Here is a 25,173-nt window from a genome sequence, read left to right as displayed (position 1 = left end):
GGATAACTTATGTTCCTCTTCTACTCCCAAATGCCGACTTAGCATTATAAAGGTTCATCTTGTTTTGTTTTAGCTGATAGGAGAGAATTTAAAGTACTTCTTGAAAAAAACACTGTCATTAACTTGCAGCCCCAGAGGGGGTTTGAGCTGGTGGACTGCTTGGCTGTTCCGATGCTTTGTGTGTTTCCTCTTCCTGATAAATGTTAATTACATAACTAGGCTGATTTTCTTTTTCTCCCTTATAGCTATTTGACTTCTTCCCCAAATGCTTAAAATTGCATTTAAACGTATCCCTTTGTGCTCTAAGAATAATCCAGCAAAATGCAATGAGTGGATTAGTCCCTTTGGGACATTTCAGATGCAGTCAAGCACCCTTTAAAAGCAGTAAGCAAAACAAGAGGGAAATCTTGGCATCCCAATGATGTGACCTGATTTTCTCCTTCGCTGATGAAATGCGACGCCTAGTTCCCACCACCACCACCCCCGGCCTCCCCAGAATGGGGGTGTTCTCATAATGGAATGGCACTCTTCGCTTATTTCTGATTGCTCCAGGAACACCCCAGTGGGGGTGACATGGGGAAAGCTAGAGCATCCCCACCCACCCAGCCCTCCAAAAAAAGTCATGTAAAAGGGAGCAAGTTCTTCCTATGCAGGCACACGTGGAATTTAAATCCCACTGTGCTTAGGAATGCAGCTTTAGGCAGAACTCTTCATGTCTCTGTCTTCTTTTCCACTTGCATCTCGGTCCCAAAACAGTCCTTGCCATTGCATGTGTCAATGCGTTTAGGGCGTGTGTCTTTGGGGAGGTGGGCCTGGGTGCAATGAGGCGGGGGTGGGGGGGGGGAGCTGAACCAGGACTGAGGCGTGTGGGGAGGGGAGGGGAGCTTTCCTCTCCCCTGGTCCTGAAGGAAGAGGCAAAGACCATGACTGAGAGCAGCAGGGGGGTTAATCCCAGGGAGCCTGGCGGCCCCGATGTCAGTGGGGCAATGACTTCATTACATTAATACATTACATTACCTTCATTACATTAATAGAATGTAAGCCTATGCGGCAGGGTCTTGCTATTTACTGTTTTACTCTGTACAGCACCATGTACATAGATGGTGCTATATAAATAAATAATAATAATAATAATAATGAGGACCTCTGGGGCAGCTCTCCAAGGTGCTGGATCCTGGCACCAGGCAGAGCTCGTTTAGGGGTCTCACTGAATCCGTGTTCTATACAGCCTTAATTTATGGTGTCTTAAAACGAGCGGGGGATGAAGGAGTGATAAATATTGGTGGGGGTGGAGGGTCACGGGTTCCTCTCCCGGTGCCCAGCTGAAGTGGCACATCAATTCTACCCCCTCATTCTGCTACACGTGTAGAACGGACGCGTGTGGAGAACTTGCATTGGGACTTCTCCTCCTCCCTCCCCCCCACCTTGGAATCCAGCCCAACCTCTACTTCCTTCACGCTCTGTGAAGCCAGCGGGGTTGCCTGTAGGCGTCACGTGTGAAACGACAATACACGTTTTAAGCGACATTGAACCACGAGCGGGGTGGAAGTGCGTCGTCGTCTTTTACCCTTCACCCTCCTCCCCACCCCCGGCTTCTTTTGTGAACCAAGCCAGCCGCCGCTCTTCTCGTCCCTCCCTGCCTCCCTCCGCCCCACACACCCAGTCCCGTCAGCGCCATTCGTGTGAAGGACGCCCCGTCCGCAGCCGCTGAGCCTGAGGCGCGCGCGCATGCGCAGGTTCCCCCCTCTGACAAATCCGCCATCTTAAGAGTCCCTCCCCTCTCCTGCGCCACGTGACGCGGGTGGGCGGCCATCTTAAGTCCGCCCTTCGCCTCCGCGGGCAAGGGGAGGAGCCGCGCTGGCCAGCTGGCTTGGCGAGGGAAGGAGCGAGCGAGCGCGCGCCATCGCGGCCATAGGAGCAGCAGCAGCAGCAGCAGCAGCAGCAGCAGCAGCAGCAGCAGCAGCAGCAGCAGGACGACGACGACGTGGCGGCGGCGGCGGCTCCGGCCATGGGGCAGTGCGGGATCACCTCCTCCAAGACCGTCCTCGTCTTCCTCAACCTCATTTTCTGGGTGAGGCCGCGGCGCTGTGAGGGGCCGAAGGCGGGGGGCTCCCGCAGGAGCAGGGGGCGGCGGCGGCGGCGGCGTTTCGTCCCCCTCCCCCGTTCATGTGGCCCGTGAGGGGGCGGCCGCTGCCCTGTTGCCTCCCTGCTCGTCGTCGTGTGAGGGGAGGGCGGCCTTCATCGCCCCCTCCTCCTCTTCCTCTTCCTCTCCTTTTCGCCCCCACCCCCCAGCCGGGTGGGTTCCTCTTCTCTCCTTCTCCCAAGGTTAAAGTACGCGGAGGGGGTGTTGTTGTTGTCTGCGACTGAAACCCCCCTTCCTTTTCAGACCGTTCGCTTGGGGTTTGTCCTTCCACACGTTCGTTGCACGCGCAGGATGCGCGTCTCCCGCCCCCGAGGCACGCAGACTTGCGCTTATTTCTCTCACCCGCTCATTTGTGTGTGTGGGAGGGGGGGCGCCTGGCAGAGCTTTTCCTAGGGTGGGAAAGGGTGGGTGGGGTTTGGGGGGGCAGGGGGTTTCTTTCGTAGAGAAGCTGTTACCCGTGAGACTCCTTTTTATTACCAGTAAAATGCTTAACCAGTAATAAAACTATAGCTCCACAGGTTTTGCCATCTCCTGGCAAAGACTAAGCCTACTTGGGTCTATTATGGGGCTGGCAAAGGGACTGGGCAGATGACTGGTTGGGTGGGGGTGGGTGGGGGGAGGCTTGGTTGGGCCCCTCGTGGTGCATCAGAAGGACAATGTCAATAGAGCAGCAGCATCTCTCGCGCACGCGCCTCCCAGTGGTGCCCTTGTCACATGCTCGCGTGACCCACATTTGAGGAGAAGGCGTGGGGGGAAGCAAAGGGTCCAGGCTTGGAAGCCATTGCTGGGTGGAGAAGCCCCCTTTAAAGCCGAGTCCTTGTTCTCACTGATGTAAGGCTTCCATTTGAATTGCAGGGATGCAAACCCGGATTTGCTCCATGAAGTTTTCCGTAAGAGCCGTCATTAAGGGTGATATAACCCAAAATGATGAGCTCAGATGTGGTTTGGGAGTCTTGGCACTGTAGATTCTTTTTCCTGCGCCCCTCATCCTTGTAAGCTTGCTATCCACTCCACACACCCCACCACACACCCCAAAAAACTTCAGTATATGCCTTTAAGAGCAGCGTTTCCATTGGGCTGAAAGCCAGAAGGTGGAAGGATTCATCCTTATTAAGGCTGCATGTTTATACATGTGTTAGGCTCAACCTTAAAGCAGATCAACCATCTCAGGCTTTAATCTGGCACCCACTCATGTGTGTGTATATTTTTGTGTGGGATGGAAAGAGATGGGAATATTTCGGTGAAATGAGGACTTCCTTATAGGATTGAAATTTTATTTCTGAAAGGAAGTCAGTGAAACAATTAAACCACAACGGTGGCCAAAAAAACTGCATTTGGTATTGAAAGAATCAATTTCCTCTGAAATACTGATGTCCAGTTTCTAAGCTCCACACTGCTGTTATGTTTCTGCAGTGGTTTTGAATTCCTCAAATTTTATTCATAACAGTTTTTACTCCTTTGATGATGGTCTCTTATTAGAAATATTTATAAATGTTAAACATTGTTGACAGTGGTGCTGTCTGGGATGGGAAATGGTGAGAGGAGGAACAGATAGGAACTCCTCTGGGGTAACACCCATGTAATTTCACAGCCTTGCTCCAGCTTATCCTTCCCCCTCAAGTTGGAGAGAGGAAGATAAACTATTGCAGTTGCTTAGCAACCACATATCTTCTTGGGAATGTGTATATCTGGTGGGTCCCAAACTAGGGAGATATGAGTGAATGGACGAGCACAGACCAGAGTACTTGACTTACATGTTACTTGTATCTCAGTTTTTGATTGCCCTTGTCTTGAGATGTAAATATAGCTGAGCTGCTGGCGTTCAAGTCTGAATTTTGCTCAAATATCAGTTGTTTATGTTAAGTTAGTAGAACGACAGTTCAGTAACATTTCTGGAAGGTAGAGAGAGGGCCAGGAACACAAACTATGTACATGAGTTATGCATGACCTGAAATAAGCAAAGGGAATACAAGAACATGATGGTATGGACAATACAACCTTTCGGAGCTGATGGGCTGAAGTTCAAGTTACTGGCTGGGTGAGCATGATCACCACAGCACAACTTGTGCAGTCCAAGGTCCCGCTGATGCAGCTTCTGATTGCATGTGAACCCTGCGAGAGTGGGGTTGTGGGTTGCTTGACAAACCACCCAGAATCTAAGGGCTGTTTTAGGGTTGTGGATGGCATGTCAATCACCCCAACAACCCACCCTTGCTACAGTACGCCCTGTCCTGAATATTCAAAATGGAGGCCACTGCTACAACATAAACCCTGCAGGAAAATTCTCCCACACTAACTTCTCATTATGTGCAAACTAGGCCACTGTAATGCCAGGTGCATTATCCCAGGTGTTAAAAAATGCTAGCCATTGGAAGAGCTGAGGAATGTAGTAATACTATATTAGAAACAAAAATAACACTGCCATAAATAGGACTTGTAAAAACATCAGTTGTTGCTAACTTCCAGACCATTCAGCTTTACATGGTGTGCCCTATGCAAGATCTCTAAACAAGTTTTTCTTGTTTCGTCTCATTATTTTGGTAAAATATTATGGCATTTATGGATATAAAATATGCCCTTGATGTTTTAGATTCTGTGACTAAAGTTTTAGACTGTTGTGAGTCTATTTTGAGCTTTTGGAGAGGTAGGATAAATAATAAATATTATGGATTTATTAATATTGGGATAAATAGTATATAGAAACTTGTTGGGCTTATCAAGATCAAATGAGTTATTTAATTATTTAATCCTGGAAGGAAACATGTAATCACAACATGTGGCTCTTTGGTGTAAAATTCCTAAGGGTCTGCTTGCATAGGCTGGGTCTGTTGAGTTCTTTTACTGGGAGAAATCTTCCATCTCTGGGATGAAAAAAATCTTATTAGGGAGATGCTATATTCAGATAAAAGTGGCATAGCCTGGATCAGATGAACCTTTCTCACTGTAGAAGGGTACACATGCTTGAGACTCTGACCAGGTTTCTCTTCAGTAAGTAATGTCTGAACAGCCATGTGACTAGCACAGTAATGTGCTGTTGAAGTACTTTAGATGTGCTTTATTATCTGTCATAAGACAGGGCATGTCTAATTATAATCTTGTAACTTGTTTGTTGGTGGAATATTAGCATAGTACTCTTAATTTGTACCCGAATAAGACTGTTTTGTGATTGCGTATCCTTTGGCTTCTTGATAAAAGTGCTGTAGATAAGGTTTCTGTTCTTTGTAAAAGCAGGCACAGAACTATAGAGTACAAACACTCATGCAGGGATTTCATGTGGCGTTTGATCCTGTTTTTAAATCAGGGAGTGTAATTTAGGACTGAGCTGAAACAAAGTACCCTATTTCTTTGATTCTAAGGCACACTTTTTTCCCATATAAACATCTCTAAAAATGGGGTGCGTCTTAGGGATTTTTTTTTCTGTTGGTGGTACTGAAATTAGTGTGCGTCTTACAATCGAAGAAATACGATAGATGACTTCTCCTGTAGGGAAGTAGACTTGAAGAGATGTCATGGGTTGTTCTAGGGTTATCCGAAGGTTGTTTAACCCTCACATTATCCTTGATGCCCAGATTTGCATGACACAACAAGCCATGGTATGAGCTCGCTGTGGCTTGCATATTCATGTGAAACCCCAGGGGTTAAGGAACCCATGGTGGCTTAATGCTATGTGCATCTGGTGTATGCATACGTAGGCTCAGCTCACTTCTAGTTTCAGCATTGCATATTAAACAGGCTCCTGCCTTGATGAGCTGAATAAGATAAGGTGCATTGCTACCTGAACCTATGAATTATTACTGTGATTGAAACTTGAGAACTGGGGCTAATGTTCGCTCCTTCTCTTCAGAACCAAATAGTTGTAATTTGAACTCTGTTTGAGAGAGAGAGAGCCCCTAAGACAGAACAGTGAGTCATAGTTGTTTGAAATACATCAATAATTAGTTGATCTAGGTAGCTCTCAGGGTACCTTTTCATTGCAGCCTTGAAATGCATAACTTCATGTTGGAAGGAGCGTTCTGCAACTTGGTGTGAGCTTCATTGTTCTTGTGCAGTTCAAGGAATCTGGTAGCACTGAAGAGTCAGTTCAGGTTACAAAGCCATGTGACACAGTGAATACAAGAGAATGAGGGAATTGTTAGGGCTCTGCATACCTTTCGATTTTCTTTCTCCCTCCCCCCCTTTTACCACACATTGGGGTTACTCTATCTCAGCCCTTAAACAGATAGAGTTCTTTATGGAGTGAAATACACTTGTAAGCGATGATTGTTTTGTCTCCTGATGACTCTGCCCTGTTTTCTAGTCATGATGGCTATCTGCTTCCTCTTCTGATTGTCCTTCATTAGGGAAGACAGAGGGTTATTGCCCTCATATCCTCCTTGTGGGCTTTCCCAAAGACATCTGGTTGGCCATTGTGGGGGAAACAAGATGTTGGACTTTGCTAGGCCTTTGGTCTGATCCAGCTGAACTCCTCTTATGCTCTTACAGTGCAAATGTGTTTTTATTAGCATAGCAGGATAAGAAAATGCATGTACATTTCAGTCAAACACTCACTTTCTTTTAAACCCAGAATTTATTGTTCTCATTCCTATTGCACTTTCTTCAAGTCTCCTTGAGGCCTTTTCCAACAGCTTTGTTGTCTTTGGCTTTTGACTTGGTAAAGGTTTTTCAGCTTTAAGCACTCCATCAGAAGCAAGAGAGAAGTTGTTTAGCTGGCAGTCATAAATTGCTAACTTCCAGGAATTCAGGTTCCTGATGGAGGGCCTTGAAGACAGTCTCCATAAGTTTTGTGCTCACTCTCTCTTTCTTTTCTTCTTTGCTTTTTGAAGCCTTTTTTTTTTCTTCATTTCCACCCTTCCACTTTCTGTGCTAGGTGTTTGTTTGTTTTTAAATAGAGTGAGCAAATTAATGACCTAGAGCACATGCTCTCTTAACTGGTGTAAGTGATGCTGGGTATAAATGCTTGCTTAAAAGCAGGAGTGCCTTGGCGGAACAGACAAACCCAGTATACTTTGCAAGAATTTTTGCAACTGACTGATACGAAGTAGTGCTTCACACATCGGCCAGTACTCTACTGGTAGACCAGCCATTACCTTCTGTCCACTCCTGATCTAGAAAGAGGCGTCCTTCAGAAACTTGAGGGAATATCCATGGGCTGTTGTTTTTAGAACTGGCAGCTGAGGCCACAGATGCTTAACTCTGGTGCAGCTGAATATAAGATCAAATATCACCAATAATAAACACACTTAACTTTGTTACAGTTGACCTCGTAACTATGATCCGATCTGATGTATGACCACGTGTTTTCTGTGCTGTAGTCAGTGCAGGGGTGTTGCATTCTCCCCCGATACCTTTAGGGACATCCAGGGGACTGTGACTGGGATAGAATAGATGTCCTTGGCATCTATAAAACACTTTGGTAGGGCCATAGTTAGCCTGTGATTCCCAGTCATCAAAGGAATGTTGGTAGTTCAGAGACACAGTCCGTCTCCATTAGATTGGAGTCAATACATTTCTATTTCACAGTTTGTGGCATTTTAATGAACTTTAGAGAGTCAGACCTTCAAAAGCTTAAAATATGCCATTCGGATGCTTTGGTGACACTTTGAAATGCTTTAATGAAATGCTTTAATGCCAGGCCTACAACTCCCAAATCTGATTGACAACTTGGCTTCTGTACTCTGAACAGGCATTGACTTTTCTTTTTAAAAAATATAATTTTAAATAAGCGAAATTGGAGGCTTCCTAGCATATAGCAAACTGGGAGGAGCAGTGAAGCACTGATAATTATTGTCTAAGTGAACCACTTTCCCACAGAAATTCCAGAATTACATTAACTTGAGTTGGAACATGTACATTACTAGTGTGGTGGCTATGATAGTCTTTAAACTACTTTAGTAGCCAAGTAGGATCAGTGAAATCTAAAATAGCTGTAGAGGCAGTGTAGAGTTGGCACACAAGTCAGTTAGCTGCCTATTATATTCTTAGTGTCAAATATTCCAGGAACCCAAGAATGCACTTTTTATAGGTGGCAACCTGTCCTTATATGTGCATCATGGTTTTGTCTAATAGCAAAGCCAGGGATTTTCAGTCTTGAAGTTCACACACATTCACTCACAGAATTTGGGTTTGTTAATCGTAGTTAGCCGCTAAACATGGTTGGTGATATGATCAATGAAGACCTGATAAGAACATAAGAGCCATGTTGGATCAGAGCAAGAATCCATCTAGGCCAGCATTCTGTTCACACAGTGGCCAACCAAATACCCAAGGGAAACCCACAAGCGGGACATGGGCACAACAGCACTCTTCCACCCACGTTGCCCAACAACTGGTGTACATAGGCATCCTGCTCTTGATGCTGGTGGTAGCATATAGCCATCAGAGATAGAAGACATTGATAGTCCTAACCTACATTTTTTTGGTAGCAAATTCCAAAGTTTAACTATATGGTGTGTGAAGAAGTCCTTCCTTTTGTCTGTCCTGAATCTCCTACTACTTGCCTTTTTTCTAAGCTAAGTAGTCCCAGCTGTTGTAACCTTTCCTCATAGGGGAGTTGCTCCATGCACCATGACTGGCTCCAAAAAAGGGGGAAGGTAGAATTCATATGCAAGGGTAGAAGGAACATGTGAGCCTGTGTAGTATTCCTGATGGCAGCATTGCATCTACAGTAGGTCATGGAAACAGTGCATGGTTTGATTAATCTCACTTAAAGCTTTAATTGTTTTGCATCTGGAATTCTTCATTGAGTCAATAACTGTTCAACTGCATATTTGTTTATACATACATGACATTGTTATAAAGTCAGGTTGTTCAGAAATGATTTCATAAATGAAGTCTCTCATCTAATGAACTCTAATAAATTTGTGATCTGTTTTTTTTTCTAACCTTTAAAATGAACAGTTCTAAAATAGCAGAAAATGCAAAGAGGCTGCATATTGTCCTTAAATATAAAAGAACAAGAAGAGATTGTTAAAGAACCTTATTTGGCTTTCCTTTATGTTCTTGACAAGCGTCTTGAATCCTTTGGTGCGGGAGATAATTTCATTAGCAAGCTATTTTCATGCTCCATTGCTAGGCAACAGTTAATAATCACAGTATTCCCCATCTCTTCTTGGGTGGCTCTCTGTTCTAAAAGGTGCTCTTACAAAATCTCTCTAAGATCATGCTACTATATTTCCAGTCATATCTGATAGACTCTAAATCAGGGGATGGGGGACCTATAGCCCACCAAATGTTGATGGACTACAGCTTCCATCATTCTTTACCATTGGCCATCCTAGCTGGAGCTGATGGGAGTTGGATCCCAACAGCCTCTGTGGGTCACAGGTTCCCCAGCCTTGCTGTAAATATTGACGTCTTTACTTTCTTGGTGTCTTAAGCCTTAACTATAATATACCACATCAGTCTATTTGTCCATATAGTCAGTATTGTCTACTCTGCCAAGTAACTGCTCTCCAGAGTCTCAGACAGAGAGCCTTTCCCATCTTGTGTTTCCTAATCCTTTCAATTAGAGATTCCAGGGATTGAACCAGTGAACTTCATGCAGAGCCTGTGCTGCACTACTGACCTATGCCCTGCTTGCCTTATGAGTCTGGCTCTCATCTGTCCTATGATGGGCTGTCTGTGATTTTGTACTTAGGGTGGGTGGAAGGAAAGCCTGTTTAGTGTGAAATCTTTGTGGAAATGTGCGCATGGCACACTGGAAACATACTGACTGAAACCTAGACATGTTAATTGAAATGCAGTATTTCTGTATGATTGATGATGTGTAGCACACAGTAGTATTCAGCTTCATACTGGTGAAGGATAGTATTTTATAGGATCTTAGACTAAATGAACATAAACTCTGTAAGGTTATTTCAGAATGGTGTTCTCATTTGGCTTGTTGTCACAAGAAGCTCTTCGTTTCCCTTTATAACTATGAATGGACATTCTGTCCATCTGGTTTATAACCTGGGGAGATATTTCTAAGCCGTACTGTGATGGTAGGATGCAAATGTTGGATGTCTCACAGCTCTTGTATTTATTTTCTGAAGTACAGCTGCAGTAATCCGCAGTGTCAGTGCAGAGAACATGACACTTGGAAGCGCATAGCATCTGCAACGTTTGAGTTTTGAATCTATTGGGGAAGATTACACGTAGGAACTACTGGTAATTTACAAGAGAGCCAAAGTAGTGGAGGGCACTGGGTTCATGGAACAGATGTGGAAAAGTGGACTTGGAGCCTGTCCTTAGTGTGTGGTGTGACCAACAACTTTAAACAGACGCATGGATTTTGAGTTGACCCAAATGCACTTTTCAGAAGAATTCGGTTTTGACCTGTCTTCGCACTTCTAACAATTCTGTATAACAAAACTTCCCAACCCGTGTTCAGGTGAGCTCCTGGTGAGCTGGTTTATATATTATATTTTTAGTCCACCCAGTAACAAAAAGTTGTTGCCTGTCATGAAAGATGCATACAGCTCCACAACTCCTGCCTTCAGTTTATCAAACCATGTCAAAGTTGTATTTGGGCTATCAGAGTGTCTTCTAGGTTGTTCATGTGTATGGAAAACTGGCACAGGCAACATGCATCAGGTAGTTGGAAGTGGAAATTTTTTTGCACTAAAAGCTCAATCAGCACTTTGAGTAGGATTAACTGATTTTGGCAATAACACAGTTTAATGTCACGAAATATGCTTTCAGGATGGAGGCAGGTGAATAGAAATAATATATCCTTTACTTGCTCTTGGAGTAGTTTGGCTCAGTTGGTGGTGAGTTAAAGTTGCAGTTGCCATACACAAATGAGGCCTGGGGGGCAGTTAGTGTGTTTTTGCCTCGATTAGGAGATATTTCCTTGATTGTCAGGATGAAAATGCTTAACACTTCTCTCCTTAATTTAAGTAATTTCCATTACTGTTGAATGAAAAAGGAATCTGCGTTTTGAGGGGTTGGTAGAATTCTCATGCTAAATGTTTTTTGTGGCTCATAGTTACATTTATGCCTAACTGATATTTGCACAAATAAAAGGGGCTGATGGGATATGAAAGGCCTCTGACCTCTCAACACTTTTTTGGTTCCGTTGTTCTTACAGGCAGCAGCAGGCATCTTGTGCTATGTGGGAGCCTATGTCTTCATTACGTACGACGACTACGACCACTTCTTTGAAGATGTTTATACGCTCATCCCTGCAGTGGTTATCATAGCAGTGGGGACACTTCTTTTTATAATTGGTCTGATTGGCTGCTGTGCTACAATCCGGGAAAGCCGCTGTGGTCTTGCCACGGTAAGCGTAAGCCTGATGTTGGAATGAGTTTACAAAAGAGCTGCTTTTCGATACTTAAATGTTGGAACGAAATGCTAAATCAACCTCTTTAGCTTATTGTGTCTTAGTTAAAGCAGCAGTATGTTGTACCTGACATTGATCTAGTGGACCATAGCTCAGTGGCAGAGCACATGCTTTGCATACAAGGGGTCTGAGGTTACTTCCCTGGCATCTACAATTAAAAGAATACCTACTTTTTGGGGGTGGGCATGCTGAAGAAGACAGAAGGGGCAAGCCGAAAGTGCAGGCCCCAAATTTAGTTTAAAGCTCTTGCTGCCAGTAACCAAGCCTTAGGAGAGGCATTTCCACCTTATAGAATTGGGGGGTGGGAGGGGGGAGCTGTACAAAAGCTGGGAAACCACCAGATGATCGGTAGTCCAGGGAAAGGAAGTGGGGCCAGGAAAGGGAGGTGGTCGTCTGGGAACCCTGGAGGGATCAATTTTTGTGTGTGTGTAGTGCATAATAATAACACATAATACATCCAGCAGAGCAGTAAGATAGTTAGCTGCCAAGTTAGTTAGGCTAAATATATATACAGAAGTCCACTAAACCAGGACATCACAATTATCTGGATTAAAAACAATAGACAGTTTGGAATATTGTATTACACTTGCAGGAATGTAATGAGTGACCATGATGAAATGGCCACTGCACTGACTTGATTAGCTGTCTTGCTCTCTTTTTAAGTACTGTATGTGCTTCCTCAAATTACCAGTGGAATCAAATATTAACATAATGGGTATATTCATTGTTAACAAAGGGTTCTTACTAGGTTTTCCTGATGTAATCGATAAATATTTTCATATTTTCACAAACTAACTTTACATGACATTTTCTGTTTTACAGTTTGTGATCATCCTCCTTTTGGTTTTTATCACAGAAGTTGTGGTCGTGGTTCTTGGTTATATCTACAGAGCAAAGGTAACCGTCTCTTTTAAAGTGCTAAAATAGATACCTAAGTAGCTTTGTTTAGGAGTCTATAGAGCTATGTTTTTGATAGGTGAAATTGCAGGAAGCTTATTGGATTAGAATTAAAGATGTAAAAATAAGTGGCGCGCTTGCTAAGGGAAGTAATTAAAATCTTCAAAGAGATAAAAGAGCAACAGAGAAATAATGTGGTAAACCAAGAAGCTGGCTGATAACAGATTGGGATGAACAGACTTCAGGCTTGTGGGAATCTGCTTTTGTTTTTATTGGAGTCCTCCAAATGGATCCAGGTGCAAAATAGTAGCTGAGGATGCTTCTGAGAAAATGCCCAGTCCAGGAATTTGTAATCAGTACCAGAACCAGGTTCATAAGTCCTTTCATGCAAAAAACAAAACAACAACAACCACAACAACACCCAAGCATTCTGTTTCAGCAACTAAATTTATGGGGAAAAGATTTCTAGTTGTTGCCATTGTTAGACAGTTGAGAGTCATAAACCCTTGATGATCTACTGAAAGTTACCCAAATATCTACCGGTAGATCTTGATCTATCTTCTGCCTACCCCTGCTATAGACAAGTCCTGGAAGCCTCCCAACCAAAGGCAGATAAGGTCTCTGGCAGCATTTTATCACCTCCATGTGCTGTTTAGACACGCACTCCCACACATGCCCGTTATGCAGGTTCAAAATCCAGAGTCAGAAGGGATTCCATGTCCAAATAAAGGCAGGTTGGGATGTTCATATCCAAGGGTTTAAATGAGAAGCGCGCACACCTGAAGCCTGCTCCTGCTCTTGCCACTTGCAGAGTACTGTGTGAACAGCTCCCCCCACCCTCAGTGTCATGTACTTTATACACTCAAAAAGCTAGAAAGGAGCTGACAGGTAATCCATCTGAATCTTCCCTATCAGGTAGCATCTTCTATTCCCCAGACAGGTTTATCTCTGTAATGGAAGAATGGCCATTAGGGTCGACTTGCCCGAAGATGCTGCCATGGCATATCTGCCAGTGGTAGAAGAAGTGTATATAAAAAATTCTCCAGCACGATTGGTAACTAAATAAAGAATATATTAAAAATATTAATTACTTTAAACCATCAATGCAAGATCAAAACATAAGAACCAGTAAAAGGCTTGCAGATAAAAATACGAGATTAAAGCAACTGAAACTTTAAGAGTTTGGAAAAATAAAGGTCTTCATCAAGCACTGAAAAAAGATTAACAATGTGGTAAGCAGGCCTCTCGGGAGAGGGAATTCCCAGAGGCCCACCACTGAAAAGGCATTCTCTCCCTGCCTCCTTTGAGAAGGCAGGGCACCCAGAGGAGAACCTCATGAGAAGAACTCTCAAGTATCCCATTCAAGAAGCATTGGAGACCCAGCTATGTTCAAGGGCCGTTTCTGTACACAGTGATCAGAAGAACCCTAAAGGAAATGGTAGCCCTACAGTTTTCTGAGCTGGATGTCTTCTGCAAAGAACTAAAACACGGATGTTTGTTTGTTTTAATAGGTGGAGGCTGAAGTCAACCACAGTATTAAAAAAGTGTATAACACATACAATGGGACTAACCCGGATGCTGCCAGCCGTGCGATTGATTATGTGCAGAGGCAGGTGAGAGCCAATGTAAATGCTGTCAGGGCAGTTGCTGTTCTGCTAAGCAAAATGGGAAGAAAGGCGAACTTCCACCAATATAGCTTGTTTAATAATGTAAGGCAGTACTTCTGTTTCTTTAGCTAACATGATTTCAGAGACTAAAACTGTTAGCATTCAGCTGCTTCTTAATCCAGGATGAGCATGCATTAATACAAATGGTGGGAATTGGAATTGTCCCTGTCCCCCACAAATTAATCCCATTTGCCTGTGATGAGGCAGGAAGTGGGATGTAATGAAGGAGGAGGTAATAGATAGAAGATGCTTCTCATTTTCCTGACGCAATTTCAGCCATGGGGGGAAATGTTGAGGATAACAATAGTGGCGATATTATGGGTATTATGGTACCTTAAATGGTTAGGAAAACGTATACTTCGGCCTTTTACAGCCATCTTTTAGCGAGTACATCTTGATTCACTCAAAGCATTCTTAACCTCTTCTCTTCCTTTGTAGCTGCACTGCTGTGGAATCCGTAACTTCAGTGACTGGGAGTCAACAAACTGGTTCAAAGAAAGCAAAAACAACAGTGTGCCCCTCAGTTGCTGTAAAGCCACCACCAGCAATTGTACAGGAAGCTTGGCCCGCCCCACAGACCTTTATGCTGAGGTTAATATATCTTTTGTTTATATTGCAAGGTTTACAATAAAAGACAACAATCCTAAGAAGTAGGCTAGGCTGAGAGATGGTTACTGGTGCAAGGTAAGCAGGGTTTTGAACCCAAATGTTTTCCTGGTCTAATTCTACAGCACTGAACTACACTTATGCAGGCATGCACATATGTCGGTTTGCAAATACCTTAATTAAGACCTGTAGTTTAATAAGACCTCAGGAGTTAATTCTTGCCCCTCCATTTTCAGTTTATGTTTGTACTGTATTGTTCCAGATTGTAAAGTAGTGTGTGTATTTATTTATGTATGTGTGTATACACACACACACACACAATATGTCATAACACATAGGTTCTCCCAACATGGATCAGGTTGGCATCACAAGCGCTCCTGAACTTATGCTCTAGAAGCAACTACTGGAGGAGAGCTGTTCTATTCTTGCCTCTTATGCTAATCCCTAAAACAGCCAAGCATGCCTTACAGAATGTTGGTGCAGAAGGGGCGGGCAGGTGGGCAGGCGAGCACACCTCAAAGCTGTAGTATCGAACCTTCATGCACTGAACAGATAGTTAGCAAGGAGTTGGAAGAGGGTGGGTGTCCCAGAATGTAGTGTTAGTCTTAGAAATGGGCCTTTGTTTAATTTATATCCTGTCTTTCTGCCCAAAATGTCCTAGAATTTTAAAAATGCTGCCCTTTAAATGGCACTGCTGGCTTGTTTTTCAGGGATGTGAGGCATTGGTTGTAAAGAAACTACAAGAGATCATGATGTATGTTATCTGGGCTGCACTGGCATTTGCTGCCATTCAGGTAAGACTCAAAATCTATAACTGTTTTAAAGGTATAAATTGACTGTCTTTAACTACTGAAGTGTAGATAAATGTCTCCCCGATTCCCTTGTTCTATTTTGACGCAGGCATGTTTTAATAGCCATAAAGTTTGACTGCAAAAGAATTTAAATGGCATTCTTTCTCCTTGTGCTCCAGTTCTTAAATTGTGTCATCTGAACTTGTAAAGCTTGGGCACTTCTGCAACTGCCCACAAGCTGCTGCCTCAAAAGCTGTGTAAACAGTGTGTTGGACTAAACACGTGGAAGTATTTGGACAGAACATCGGCTAGGCCTGAATGTTGACCCAAGTGTTTTGAAATGTGCTGCCCTACAACAGCCTCACCCTCCTAAAACTGGCTGGTGAACATATAGTTCTCTAAAAAAAATTCTTCTTCCCAAGGAAGACTTTAAAGAGTTCTTCTGACTGAAGTGTGCTAGTCTCTGAAATGGAAGGAGAGCTGCACGCTCTTTCTCTGGGCCAAATGCCTGCCTGTCTTTGCATAATGTATGGCACAGAACAAGCATCCACTTTTTATGTGAAGCTCGGGTCTTACTTCTTGTGAGTGCTTTACCTGAGTAATGTTGTTTGTGTTGTGTATTTTGATTCACCTACTTATTATTTCTGGCTACTTTATTGTAGTAGCTTGCCACCTTGAATAAGGCTGGGGAGCTCAACCCCTCACCGTGATCCAAATCTTGGTATTTTTCAACCTTAGTCTTGTGGATTCACGTTCATTCAGCATTGATTACGGCAGGTCTCTTGTGCAAGTAACTTGTATTTGATCTGCTACCCATCCTTAGTTCTGAACAAACTAGGCTCCGGATATTTACCTTGGCTTTATTTTTATGAGTTGGCAAAGTAATGGGGTTTGCTCCCGGCAGCTCAGGCTCTCCTGATACAAAGATTGTGCAAATATCTACAACTAGAAACTCTAGATCACTAGAGTGAAGGGAAATTGAAAGCTTCTTGTTGTTCAGTGGAAATAAATATTTTGGCTTGACTATTACTTCCTGCACCATGAGTCAAACAAAGTATTTAAACCTCCATGTGTTTGGAGCCAGAGTGGCTGATGTTCTGCCTACTTCGTTATGAAGCTGCCCCCTTGGTTCAAGAGCTGAGAGCCCAGGGGCCCTTGTTTGGGTGCTGGGGAGCCTTCCCAAACGAGGCAGGCGGTGTCTGGGGATGGGGGGTCTTTCATGGTGATGTTGCCCTGCTTGGAGAAGAGACTCCCAAGTTCATTTTATTCTTCCAAGCTTTTAACAGATGCTTGATCTTACTTTTGGGGTTTCCCCATCTTTATCACTGCTGTTTGTTTTGTGCTGCACCTCGTAATTGTTTTAATGGTAATCTGGAAACTGAAAAGTTAAGCTGTCTTGGAAGCTACTGCTGAAAGTGGGGACATAGAACCTTTTTTAAAAAAATAAGCAGTTATCGTAACCAATTTAGTCAGTTTTTGAAAGAAAAAGTTGTCCCTTTCACAAGTCATTGTTTGCAGCCCAGAGCTACAACAGCATTTATGATATTAAAGATGAACAGTTACCCTGATTGGGGTATTTGAGCTCCCCTCGCCCCTGCTGCTTTGGACGTGCCATGTTTAGTTTTTCCTGTTTAGGGTCAAACTGACGTCCAGTGTAATTCTCAGACTAAAAGTATTTTCTTAAAAAATGTTCAGGCAGCATTCCCAAGTGCCAGACAAGAGCCCTTGCTGAGGGGGAATCCCATGGAGTCTGAAATCTACTTTGAGCTCTGGTTAGAGTAAATGGTTAAGCGTGTACTTGTGCCCCTTGTGGGGTTTAGCTATGAGACTGAATACACGGGAAGGCTACCGGTTTGAGGAGAAGCAGGCTGAAACACTGGCCTGTTCATACAACTTCCTCAGCCAATGACAGCTGTGTGTGTGGGGGGGGGGTGGTTTTTAGTCTGCAGTGTAGTGCTGAATATTATTTGTGATGCCATGGGCTAAAGCAGTCAGGCGGCTGCCAAAAGTATGCTCACAAGTCCGTTGCCCATCAGCTTCTGCATTCATCACTTTTGAGCTTTTGCAGCAGCAAAGTGCCAAAGCCCTAATCCACCCAGGCTCCCATGTCGTCCTCTCGAGAGCCAGGCTGCCCCTTCAGCTCAGCTTAATCTCCACTGTGGGCTGATTCCTAAAACCTGACTGTTATAAGAACAGGCCCTTAATGATAATAAAGGGAATGGGAAACAGCAAATGCTTCTCTTTTTGAATGAGAACACCGAATAGTAAGCCAGGTTTGTCTAAATCTAGAAATTGATTTGACGGAGAGTTCTGACAGTATCCTCCTGAAATAAGATAGCTTGAAATCTATTGTTCTGTCTGATCAGTTTACAGAAAGCCCATACCTGGTACAGACGATGCTCCTGTGTGCTCAGCTTGCTTCTCTTCCTCTCTGCAGCTGCTGGGTATGCTGTGTGCCTGCATTGTGCTCTGCAGGAGGAGTCGGGACCCTGCCTATGAGCTGCTCATCACTGGAGGAACCTATGCCTAGGCGAAGCTGCAAACTGAAGCTTGAACTCCGTTTTCTCCCTTTGGAAGGTGGCTTAGCCTGGTCAGCTGCAGCCATTGTCTTTTCAACTTGGGCAGAGGCACGCCTTTCATAAACTGGGACAGCTAGCACATACACTGGTGATGGGCAGAGACTTGGCTTTCGATACACCCATATTACTGCGACACACACACACACACACCCTACCATTTTAACCAGCTTTCCACATATCTGTTCATGTTAGTAACCAAGTAAACACAGTTTTGGAACCACTTACATAAACAAGGCAACTTGGCAAGAAAGCTCGTGGTGTGCCAAAACGTGGTAAGTTGATTGCTTGGCACTGTACTGATTTGATTCTTACATGCTGAATTCTTCAGCTCTTCGCTGGGTGGAATAATAGGGCAAAGTAGTATGAGGGAGGGAAGTCAGCTACCTTTGCAAGACCCTAACTATTTTTTTACCTCTTTTTTGTTTTTTTTGCTGCTTGCCTCTCACCAGTGTCTGTCTATCTTTTTTTTTTAAAGCATTAAGTCAAGTCCCAAACACTATAAAATGACTACTAACCAAAATTTTAGAATCACACGAGTGCATCTCTTGACCTTCTTAAATTCAAATGAACAAATCTTCCAAACTTTTAGTGTCCAAGCTGGTTTTTCAGGAGTATAATGTATGCACTACTCTTCTATAATGAATATTTCATTTTTTTTTCTATGAAGAAGCTGTTTATGTATTGAGTGAATTGTTATCATAGAGTAGCAAATAGTATGTGAAAGTGAAATGTAAATAGGAAATCTGATTAAATAAATCTTCTGAACATCTCTCTCAAAACTAAACCATGCTTAACATTTTTGTTATAACACTTCACTCTTAAGGTGCTAGCCATACATAAATAAGAGTTAATGGCCAAATAAATGTGCACAGTAATTAAGCATCTTGGCATTGACTGTCACAGTACTTGCCAGGTATTGACACAATGACCCATGTGGATGTTGTAAACTATTTCCTATGAGGTCTGTTATTCCTTCATCTCTCAGCGCTTTTGAACTCCAAATGCGTGATAACATAAAGCTTTCAGAGGCCAGAGGGCTTCAGCTATGGGGCGGTTGAGCAATGAAATTAATAACCATAATAATACTTGGGCATGGTGTTTCCCTCCAGCGGTGGATATCTTTGGGTAAGTTGTTCCTCCCACTCATTCTGATAAACAGGACTGTGATAATTAGGCTTGCAAATATCCTTCCATGTGGGGGAATAAGATATTTTCAGTTTCGTTCCTGCCTAGCTCCAAAACAGGATACTGGCGGTAATTCCTCTGAATGTCTTGTATGTCCCTTACTTTCTGGCTGTGCCTTTTCCTGTCCCCTTCTTGACTGATTAGATCCCAGGGAGGCACACAAACAAATGAAGAATGGCAAAACAATGAGGTGCAATAAATGGGTCTTTGGTCTTGCCCGCCACAAAGCCTCACTCCTGTTCGGTGAATATAGTCCTAGCCTATCGCTGGACTCCGCTGGAGGATAGCACTTTTAAAGAGTGGGAGGAGGATGTGTTGCCTACGGTTCCAGGGTCCCTGTCAGCCCAGGCAGCTGCCACTTCCCTGTTGGAGCAGGCGGACTTGGATGAGTCCACTTCCTGGCTCCCTCAGGAGAAGAGCGCGGGAGCCGCCTGTGGCTGAGAAGAGGATGCAAGTCCTGGGGGACTGAGGTTGGGCCAATTCATCACCGTCTTCCCTCTCCCCTTGCAATCAAGGGCCATTCCCTGCACTGGGTTCTGCCAGTGGATCTGTTAAGGCTGCAGGGTGGACTTTCCCCCTCAGCAAGCAGGAATGACGTGGCTACTTAGTTTGTCTATAGTTTTTCCCTCTGTATAAGGTCCGAGTCCATTAGCAGGCCTCAAGGCCGCTGCAAAGGTTAGGAGGGTCACTCTTTGCCTCGCTCGCTCTTCTCAGCAGAGCGGCTCTGCAATTCCACCTCCTTGAGAGAGGATGCTTTCATTCTGGCCATTCTGGGTGTGATGCGCAGTGGTCCTCTTCAGCCACAGAATGGCCTTCCCAGTCCTTGAAGGGATCAAATGCCAAGAAGAGGGTGATAAGTTCTCAAGACCATCCCTTCTGAAACTGGAAGTAGATTGCTCTCCCTTACAAGAGACCACTTGGCAGAAAACACGATCATTTCAGGAAGACTTCCTTAAGTGACCAGCCATGGTTTTATCACTACTCTGTTTCTTTTCAAAAAATAGTATTATTTTTTTTACATTTTATTTTTCATTCTTTTGTCTATCTGCTGTACACCATTTTGGACACATCTTTTGGATGTGGAGCAGTATAGAAATATTGTAAATAAATAGCATAGCCGTGCTTGTCAGAGCGAGTGAGAGAAGAAAAGCTGTCCAAGGATATTCTCCATTTACAGCAGAAAAGGAGATTAAGCACCGTAAGTCCCAGAGTTCTGTTAACTTCGTTTGGGAGAGACACTTTTGGGGGCAGATGGGCGTAGAGGGTGGGGAAAGTCCCATTGCAGTCCCATTGCAGTATAAGATGTGTCCAATTACTAGACTGTGAAGGATCCAACTGGAATGGTGGCGACCCACTTCCAAGTGGCAATGAATAGGGGAAGCAGGCTGGACCTGCCAAGCCTGTTACTGACTGCCCAGGCAGGTCGGGATTCTCCCTCATTGAGCTTTGGGTGTTAACTTCTTTAAGGTCTGATTTGTGTCCATTTATTTTAATGCGTAGAGACGCTTCGCATAGAGATTCTCCCTACGGGAGTGAAAGTATTGCTGTTGTGCGATCGCCTGCATCGCGTCAGGAGATGTGTAGGTGAATGAATCCTTGATATAGCTGACATTGCAGGTCCTGAGGTGACATAATTGGGTTATTTTTAAAATATTTGTGTGTGAACCTGCCCTCCCTGAATCTGCAGGAACGTGTTTTCAGATTATTGAAATAGGAAAGCTATCACAGCAACCCAAATGCTTGATTCCTAATAGCAGAGAGATTCAAGGAGAAACCATCTCTCAAGAAGCACGCGTCAGAGCCGGTGCTTGCTTTGAGCGTGGCCACCCAGGCCCTGCATTTCTTCTCTCCTGCGCCCTCCGCCCGACCTTGAGTAACCATTTAGAGAAACTCACTTTTGACAAGATCTGAAGCACCTGCCGTTTTCCATTCAGAGGCAAAGCTTTTCCCACATCTCCCAGCCCATTCCAAGTTCCTGCTTCAATGTCACTAACCAGGAGAAGGTTAAAGGTCACCACTTTCCCAGAAGCTCCTTCACTGGCTTCTGTCTGCTCCCTGCAGCCAAATCCTTCTTTTCCTGAATGCAGCTGGTCTGTGCGACCCTGGGAAGAGGAAGGATCGCTCAAAGTGTGAACCTTTTGTCATGCAGCCTACTCTCCTTCTCACCATCCGTCAAATCAAATTACAAAATCCCGAATAAACCAGCTTTCTTTTGGTCCAGCTTTCCAGTTGTAAAGAAACCGGCGCCAGAGGTTCTTTTGTCTTGAGTTGAAGTACGGATTAAGCAATACCAATGGCATTGTTGTTGTTTTCAAGCTCATCTGCTAATAAACCCATGTTATTTCAAAGGAAGTAAACCATTATCGAACACTCTCTCCTTTCTTTTTTTGCTGATGGAGGAGTTGTGGTGCCTGCCCCAAATTGCAAGTGAACACAATGGCAAACCTCACCCAAGGAAGAAAAAAGGAAGAAGCGTTGGCTCTGGACAAACTTTTAAGGTTCTCTGTGGTGGCTTTTATGGAATTCGACAGTAGTAGGAAATTTACTTAATTACAATTGCCTCAGTAACATCTGTACAGCAAGTGCTTCAGTGGTGGTGTTCCAACATACCTCACTACCAGTTATAAAGTGATATGCACAAGAAATGTGGGAAAGAATTATTATATGAATGCTGGTAAGATTCAGCAGACCTCCGTTTAATAGAATGTTGTGTGGTCTTCGCTCCAGGGCATATCTGTATTTTGATTGGCACTTAATGTTTTTTACACTTTAGTATTGACCTAATAGTGTCATAAGTGGGGGCGGGGGTGGCACTTACAGTCACATGTAGTTTCATTTCCAGAAGACACTGAAGGAAAGGGGAGTGGAGGGTAAAAGAAGACGAAAGAGGCCAGGTTTTCAAGGCCAGTACAACATGGTGAGCGAAAAGCAAGAGTTTAAATGCACTTTGGGCCGCCTGGTCGTCCCTTGCTGGTTGGTGTTCCTTAGTCCAATGGGTGGAGGTAGAGCATTCTCCCCCCCCCCCCCTTCTGCATCCCCCGGTGACCCTAGATCCCCTGCCCCAGTGGCAGAAACCAGTGGGTGCTTCCCTTTGGAATTGGTGGCCAAACTGCCGAAACACCTTTCATGTATTTAAATCTCCATGGATTTATGAAATACCGCTTGCAAAAATGAACTAATGATGTCATCTTGATACCGTATTATTTCTACTTTACATCTGTTCCTATGGCTTTGTTATAGAAGATCCTGGCTTCTAGGTTTGCCAGAAGGAAAGGAATACAAGATGCATTGACTGATACGAGCCAGGCTGCTAGCAGAGAGAGCTTCATAGCCAGTGACACATTTCTGTTTTATTACGATCTCTTTATTTTATTTTATCTTTTGGGTGTCCAGTTAAATGATCTGGCTGCAATTAAGTATTTAAGTCTACATTTTTAAGTATAACATTTCAACCAATAATGTTTTCATCAACGAAATAAGATTTGAACAAAAAAAGTTTGAATTACTCTTATGTATTGCAATATTCTCTTTCAGATAGTAGATCCTCACTTTCTACCTGATACACAAGCCTGTGAAGTGAAAGACCAACAGTGGTCCCGATTGTGATTTATCAAAGATGACCAGTACTTTGTTCATGCTAGTTAACAAATGATAAATCATACAGTCACTGTATGATTAACACATTGTGTTAATTGGCCCTTGCAGGCACCAGTGTGTTCAAAGCAAGCGTTATAGGATGGGGCTGACAGATCCCTTTGCAAAGAAGGAAATCCTTAGACCTCTCCAAGGAGCCTGCTTTAGTATGTAAAAAGGATATTCAGAACAGATCACCTGTTTACTTCTTGCATCTTCTACTAGCTTCTTGCTATTTGAATTCAAATTCCCAGCTGCTGGAATCCCAAATGGTGGTTGTGGGGATAGATGGTTGGTATCTTGTTGGAACAACTGTAAGCGCATTTCAATTCCCAACAGCTGAGAATTTCAACTGAGTATCAAACCTTAGCTCTGATAACAGGCCCCTCTGCTTCATCTCACACAGATAATTGCAGACAAAGGGAAAGGGTTAGTTTGATCTACATGTTGTGATTCCAGTTATGGGAAAGAGCAGGGAAGGCACCAGTAAAGAACAAAGGGATGAGGAAAATCAAAAATGCACTTGAAGTGGTTTATTAAAGCCTGCCATGTTCTGAGTGAGGATTGTCTTCAGGGTCAAAGGAACAACAGTTTCTGTAAGGGACTAGCTAAGGCAGTTTTGCAAGCTGTCCTTTGTAAAAACTGGTTCCATGCAGCTTTGAAGTTCTATCCATATGCCAGCTGTAAAACTTCCATTGGATCACAATTTTAGAACAAGTAGGGCTCTAGCTTTGCTCTGTCTGTAGACCCTAGCAAGAATCTTTTGGAACATAGAAACTTTTAGGCTCGGGGGAAAAACAGTCTGAATTTTAAACTACATAAATCAAGATGTATTTGGGAGTTGTGCTGCTTTTTTTAAAAAAAAATTGGCATCAGGGAGCTCTTTATACTAAAGTTAAAGAGTGCAATTGAAGGCCTTCATTTGATGGCAAATATGAAGAGTGAATTTTATGACATTTCTGGTTGAGGAATAGGGAAAAAAGATAAGCATTCAAGAGTGCTCCTCTCATCAAACTTTCTCCAGGTAGGACCCCGGCACAAATCCTTGCTGGCCATTCTGCTCTGCAGTCCACCAGCCATCCTCTCCCACTTCAATGACGGCTACGACATCACCTGCTCGAATATCCAGCTCGTCCTCATTCTGGAAAAAGAATGATGAAAAGGAATGGCATCCTATTTTAGCCAAAGATGTATGGCTATTGTGCCAAGCCTTTTCATATCAGTAATGATCTTCCATGATAGCTAGTCAAAGATCTAAATGCAATCTAATCCCCTGCATTGGAGCAGGCCACACTTGACATTATGGGTCACAGTCAAACAAGGCAGATGGACATCCAGGACCGGTGTGTTTGCACTCCTGTAAACTGTGGTGAAAAAGCAACTTTCATTTGCACTCAAGGTCAGGACCGCTCCAGGCAAAAGGTGTCTGCAGGTATCCAGCAGGGGTGGGAACCGCTGCCAGCCCATGGCCAGCCCACCCTACCTGCCGGCTGCCAACCATGTCCCCTGCTCGCCCAGCTGCTGCTCCCACCTTGTTCCCCAGCCATGTCATTTGGCCCCTTCGCCCAAAATGTTCCCCACCCCTGAAGTAGTCTGTGTATAAAGTAATCTTTGATATTCACCAGGGCTGTGTAATCGTAGAGTACTCTGTAGTCCTGGGGTAGATCAGCTTCTTCTTCTTGGGTCACGCGAATGGCTGCATAAACACCATCTGCTTTCTCAACTATGGGAAGAAAGGGGTTAACTGCTTTGAGAGGAAAAGGATTCCTCTCAAACGCACAAGGGTCAGTTTTTTTACACACACACAGGCACGGCTGCACAGCTGTTGGGAATGTGCTGTTCTTAAGGTTTCGTGCCTGGCTGCTGTAATTGGATCCATCTGTCTAACTTGAATACTGCATTAATGCCATGGTGCATTCATATCAAAGGAAGAATTTGTGTCTCTGAAATCATTTTCATTTGCTGCTGTGCCTTTGACAAATCAAGGATACATTCAGATATTATTTTTATAACTCAGTGAATGGATTGGGCAACAGGTCTAGGAATGCTATTAAGTCATGTTAAGTGTCCTGAAAACTTCATTATTATTTAAATCAGATTTCTGGCTGCAATATTGCTGCACTGCAACTCCCACCAGCCCCAGCCAGCATGACCAATGGTCAGGAATGACCAGAGTTGTAGTCTATATCTGGACTGCAACAGGTTTCCCTCCTCGGTCTTTATGGCAATGAAGATATGCTTGAAAGTGAGTGGGGAAATGCTTGCTGGAATTTCAAAAAGGGGGGCGGGAAGCAGAGTAAGATTTCCAGAGGCTGTGGCCCACCTTGTGCAGCTCCTTCAGAGTTCT

The 25,173-nt window shown here is 43.9% G+C and overlaps 2 protein-coding genes across 2 annotated transcripts in view; one reads left to right on the top strand and one right to left on the bottom strand.

Moving 5' to 3' along the window:
• The first annotated feature begins 1,928 nt into the window (after positions 1–1,928).
• Positions 1,929–18,793, top strand: TSPAN3 (tetraspanin 3). Its single transcript, XM_063142210.1, has 7 exons — positions 1,929–2,071; positions 11,214–11,405; positions 12,291–12,365; positions 13,877–13,978; positions 14,471–14,623; positions 15,349–15,432; positions 17,867–18,793. The coding sequence occupies exons 1-7, from the start codon at positions 2,009–2,011 to the stop codon at positions 17,957–17,959; spliced, it is 762 nt and encodes a 253-aa protein (XP_062998280.1). The 5' UTR covers positions 1,929–2,008; the 3' UTR covers positions 17,960–18,793.
• A 3,812-nt stretch (positions 18,794–22,605) lies between these two features.
• PSTPIP1 (proline-serine-threonine phosphatase interacting protein 1) overlaps positions 22,606–25,173 on the bottom strand; it is a 38,296-nt gene continuing 35,728 nt past the window's right edge. The window contains exons 14-15 of the mRNA XM_063142195.1: positions 24,449–24,549; positions 22,606–23,967 (exon numbers count right to left, since the gene is read on the bottom strand). Of these exons, the coding sequence (XP_062998265.1) occupies positions 23,836–23,967; positions 24,449–24,549 (233 nt within the window). The 3' untranslated portion in view covers positions 22,606–23,835. The remainder of the gene's footprint in view (positions 23,968–24,448; positions 24,550–25,173) is intronic.

This window comes from Elgaria multicarinata, chromosome 16 (genome assembly GCF_023053635.1).
Source record: "Elgaria multicarinata webbii isolate HBS135686 ecotype San Diego chromosome 16, rElgMul1.1.pri, whole genome shotgun sequence".
NCBI classification, from domain to species: domain Eukaryota; kingdom Metazoa; phylum Chordata; class Lepidosauria; order Squamata; family Anguidae; genus Elgaria; species Elgaria multicarinata.
Note: the sequence above shows the minus strand (reverse complement) of the source record. Positions and strands in the feature narration are given on the sequence as shown.